General features: G+C 41.3%; 2 protein-coding genes across 3 annotated transcripts in view; both read right to left on the bottom strand.

Annotated features, from left to right (window-relative positions):
* Positions 1-296, bottom strand: part of LOC104721186 (ras-related protein RABB1b-like) — a 1,865-nt gene extending 1,569 nt beyond the window's left edge. The window contains exon 1 of the mRNA XM_010439110.2: positions 97-296. Within this exon, the coding sequence (XP_010437412.1) occupies positions 97-144 (48 nt within the window). The 5' untranslated portion in view covers positions 145-296. The remainder of the gene's footprint in view (positions 1-96) is intronic.
* On the bottom strand, positions 2,262-3,970 carry LOC104721185. Of its 2 annotated transcripts, none has more exons than XM_010439109.1 (2): positions 2,763-3,970; positions 2,262-2,649 (listed from the first exon to the last, which is right to left on the bottom strand). In XM_010439109.1, the coding sequence occupies exons 1-2, from the start codon at positions 3,889-3,891 to the stop codon at positions 2,636-2,638; spliced, it is 1,143 nt and encodes a 380-aa protein (XP_010437411.1). In that variant the 5' UTR covers positions 3,892-3,970; the 3' UTR covers positions 2,262-2,635. The 2 variants fall into 2 exon arrangements, with proteins under 2 accessions (XP_010437411.1, XP_010437410.1); XM_010439108.1 differs by having other exon boundaries at positions 2,262-2,622.

Below are 4,793 nucleotides of genomic sequence, written 5' to 3'. Positions count from 1 at the left end.
CCCCCCCCCCCCCCCCCCCATGAAAATCAATCGATCAAACCCAGAAGATCAAAATTTAGGAATAATTATAGAAAGATAATGATCTGTGGGTCTCACACCTGTGTCTCCGATGATTATGTACTTGAAGAGGTAATCGTACGACATGGTTGATGAATCAGAGAGCAGATAATTTGAGAAGAGGAGGAGATGTGGGAATCCGATTGAAAGAGAGGAAGAAGAAGAGATTGGTGATGAGAGAGTAACAACAAGTCACCGACGCGCTTTTTGATTTTTTTACTTTCGAGGTTTTCTCGATGAAGAAGCTAAATAAAACAATTTACAAGGGATTAAAAATGTAAAAGTCTTTACATTTACTATACAGTAACTTTTATTCGTGTAGTATCAAACCACATCCGACGAAAAAGGAAAAACTATTACAAGGGATTAAAAATGTAAAAGTCTCTCGAACGAGCTTCAAAAAAGAAAAGGAAAATATTTGTTAGCCATTAACGTAAAAAAAAAGGAAAGGAAAATAAACGCTTTTATAAAGAGCAAAAATGAAAAAAAAAAAAATGGAAAACACACTTTAACAAAAATAAAAAAATTTATGTCTCTATATAGTAGGTGCCGATGAAGAGCCCAAAAATCACATCTTCTTCTAGCTTCTTTAGTTTCAGAAGAAAAAAAAAACCTCTCTCTTCGTTTTAAGCTAGGTTTTGCAGCAACCATGAGTCGAACTGCCTATTTTTTTTAAGCTATTGAACTATGTGGTCCTGAAAGAGGCTGTTAAGAAAATCCCAAAAGATGAGCTACTCAAGGTTGGAGCTCGAGAGTTTGCAAATATGTTGACAAAGAACGACGCACCATCATCTGCATCAGCGTATAACAATTCAGCTTTCATATGGGAAACATACTCTCACCAGTTTTCTTCTACCGTGGCGGGTATAAGCTATGTCGTCAACGGAGTATCAAACGGAACGGTTTCTCAGGATCTGATTGAAAAGGTGGGGAAGATGAAAAAACATGAATCGGCTCGCTTACTCGAAAGCCTTCTGTCTCAATCAAATACGGCACGTACTAAGGCAGATAAGGAAGACAAGATAGAACGGGAGAAAAGAATATTCGAGCACGGAAGAGCCATGGATAAAGCTAAAGAAAAGGAGGGAAAAGACGAAGAAGTGGAGACCCCAATAGCCATGGATAAAGCTAAAGAAAGAATATTCATGTCATCAGTGGGTGGAACAAGGGACCATGTTCTTAACATGTGAATCCGACCAATCTCATCCATTACAGCTCTATTCCAACATGGGTGCTTCATTGCCGAGACATACTTTTAGGCTCATCAGTGGTGAATTTCGAAGCAAGAAGAGCATATCGAGGGTTTCGTTTCTGTATGCCAGCCTTGGATCTTATAGTCATAGGGTGAACATTGTCTGTTAATGCAGGAGGAACATCCTGGACTGCAACTGGTGCATCTTCCTCTACAGCATCAAAGTCAGATTCAGAGTCAGAATCATGAAGCGGTTCATCCACATCGGATCTATTCTCATCCGGTGCAACCTCATCTGTTGCAGAGGCTGTTTGTTGATCTTGAACTGTGGCGGTGTCACTAGCAGATTGTTGCAGTAATGTTGTTTGAGGAGAATACACTGGTGAAGGGGGTGGAGTCGTGTACTTCCAGGCTTGAAGTAAAGGGGTCTGATGTTGTGGAGCTAGGTGAAGAAACTTGTCTTTGAATGGGAATTGACATTCGTCGAATAGGACATGGCGAGAGATATACACTTTGCCTGTTGGCAGGTATAAACAATGATAGCCTTTGTATTGGCTATGATAACCAAGGAACACGCACTGAAGTGAGCGAGGATCAAACTTGTGCTGAGCCAATGGTCGTAAGCAGGGGTAACAAGCGGAACCAAACACTCGAAGTGAAGAGTAATCAACTTTCTCTTGGTGAAGTGTTGCATAGGGACTTACATTTTTGAGAGTAGTGGATGGGAGTATAATGATGAGGTAGTTTGCTGTGTAAAAAGCTTCTACGTGTCTATGCTTCCTCTCTGCAACTCCATTTTGTTGTGGAGTGTATGGACATGATATCTGATGGTAAATGCCATGTTCTTGAAAGTGAAGTTTCAATTTGTGATTTGTGAACTCTCCTCCTCCATCACTCTGAAAAATCTTGACTTTTGTGTTGAGTTGATTTTCAACCATCTTTTGAAAGGCTATGAACACTGAGACAAACTCTGATTTTAACCGTAGAGGAAAGAAACAAGCAAATATTGAATAATCATCAATAAAAATTGCATAATACTTGAATCCTTGATTTGATACAATAGGTGATGGTCCCTAAAGATCACAATGGACTCTCTCTAAAGGTTTTAATTCTCTAGACTCGTAAGAAAAAAACTGTAATTTATTGCTCTTTCCCATCTGGCAAGGCTCACAAATGGAAGTCATTCTGCTCTTATTGACTTGAATATACTTGCAGGCTTGAAGATGCTGAAGAATCCTTGAATTTGAGTGTCCTAAACGATGATGCCAAATGTCCAGGGATGCTGCACATTGACGGTTGGAATAAAAAGCTACAAATTCTTGGTTCTGCAGCACATAGAGTCCTTCCTTACGAGGACCCTTTGACACCACTTTCTGAGTGGTTAAATCAATTATATACACCTTGTTAGAGTCAAAGAACACACCACAACGGTAATTATCACAGAGCTTGGAAACAGACAAGAGATTATTTTTCATGTCAGGACATACTAAGACTTCATGTAAAGGAATTGTACCTTTAGCAAAGGAGATGGTGGTGGATCCAACATGTTTGATGGGGAGATAAGCTCCATCCCCAACCATCACTGCATCATTCCCTTCATAAGCTTTAGCCTCCTGCAGACCAGACGTCGAGGATGTGATGTGAGCCGTAGCAGCAGAGTTCGGATGCCATTCTCTGCCACTGTCATCAGAGACCTGAAGAGAGGCGAAGGCTTGAACAGGAACTTCAGTTTGATAGTTGTTATCAAAACGATTGTAACATTTGATGGTCGTGTGACCAATACGGCCACAGATTTGACAAGTTGGTCTATGTCCTTGAGATGGGGAGACAGACTGATGCTGGGAGAAGCCTCTGCCGCGAGTGTTGTAGCCGCCTCTGCCTCTGTTTTGTCCAAAGCGACCATCACGTCCTTTCTGAATTGGCTGGAACTGCGGAGCACACGGTTTTGTCTTGCCAGTCATGAAGGCAAGATGAGGAGTAACATACGAGGATTCATCATAGGACTGTAGTTTGCTATTAAACCCTTGGACCTCGGACACAACATCGTTGAACGTGGGAGATGGAAGCTTGCTCAAGGAGCTCTGGATGACAGTCGCTATGGGGTCGTATTCTCTGCCCAAGCCATTCAAGAAGCCGAAGATCTTCATAGATTCATCGACTGGTTTTCTGATAGAACTGAGAGAGTCGCAAATGGTCTTGAATTCATGACAATAAGTGGAGAGAGACTTTTCCTTCTTTGACAGAAGCTGAAGACTGCGTCGGAGAGAGAACTCTCTGGCAACACTGCTTTTGTTGAAGTTCTTTGCAAGAGCAAGCCAAATATCACGAGCCGTAGAGATGTTGTGGACATGACCTAACACTTCTTCAGAGAGAGTTCCGAACAGCCATGACTGGACAAGCTGATCGGTACAAAACCAAAACTCGTACTGTGAGTTGGTGATTTCACTGGAGACACCGTCTTGGACAACTTGACGGGTCTTAGTTGGAGCAGACACTGCTCCATTGACAAATCCTATGAGCTTGTGACTCGAGAGGAGAGACTCAAATTGAGTCTTCCACAGCAAGTAGTTGCTGTCATTGAGCTTCAAGGTGAAAGAACTAGAAACATGAACATTATCTGGGAACGGGTATGAGTTTGCCATTAAAACGCCTGTTAGAGCTTAGAATGGCTCTGATACCATGTAAGAACAGAGAAGACAATTGTAGTTTTAGGTGATAAAAGACTTTCTTATTTAATGAATACTTTAGGTTTTTACATCTCTTTCTTATATACACATTTACAGAACATTCTGGAATAGGTAAAAAAGTAATCTTATCCTTTGCTCACAGCGATGTTTGGTGAGTCATCAGACAGAGATTGCAGAGGCGTGAATTTGTTCATATCGTTGTACTAACGGTTCTATGCAGAAGCTTTAACCTCCTTTGTCTTCTTCTGTTGGATTTGAGTGAGAGAAGTTTGATGGGTTTAGGCCTTTGATGTGTCAAAGCCCACTATATTTGGTAGTTGAATCAGTTAGGTGTAAATCATCTTGAAGACGCACAACCCCATTCTTCAAAGTTGCAACCCAGCCATGGGACGCTCCTATGGTTCCCAGCTCCTGCACTAACTCCATAGGCACCTTCTTTAACGTAAAGTTGACACGTAAAGTTGACCCCTCTAATATCAACGTTGTAGCTGTACATGTTGAGATATCCAACATCACCATCTCTCAAAGTTGATCCACAAGGATATAATGCGAAGACGCAATTAGAGAAGCACCGAGCCGTGAGGTGTCTCTGCGGGCGGGAAAGGAATCATTAGTTTGTGTTACTACAAATTAGACATTAAAAAAAAAAAAAAAGAGTAAAGACAAAAGAGAAGAGGAGGCATTAGCTTACCGGGAGAGATAGCTTCGAGAGGGAGAGCCGGCTGAGAAACAGAGTGAGAGACATGGCTGCTGCGTTTTGCTAAGAGACGAAGAAGACATTCATTTTTCTTCTCTTCTCCGTTAATACAATTGTAGTTTTAGGTGATAAAAGACTTTCTTATTTAATGAATACTTTA

The sequence above is a fragment of the Camelina sativa genome, chromosome 11, assembly GCF_000633955.1.
Source record: "Camelina sativa cultivar DH55 chromosome 11, Cs, whole genome shotgun sequence".
Lineage (NCBI taxonomy): Eukaryota > Viridiplantae > Streptophyta > Magnoliopsida > Brassicales > Brassicaceae > Camelina > Camelina sativa.
The sequence above is the reverse complement of the archived record's forward strand: the minus strand, read 5'-3'. Positions and strand labels throughout refer to the sequence as shown.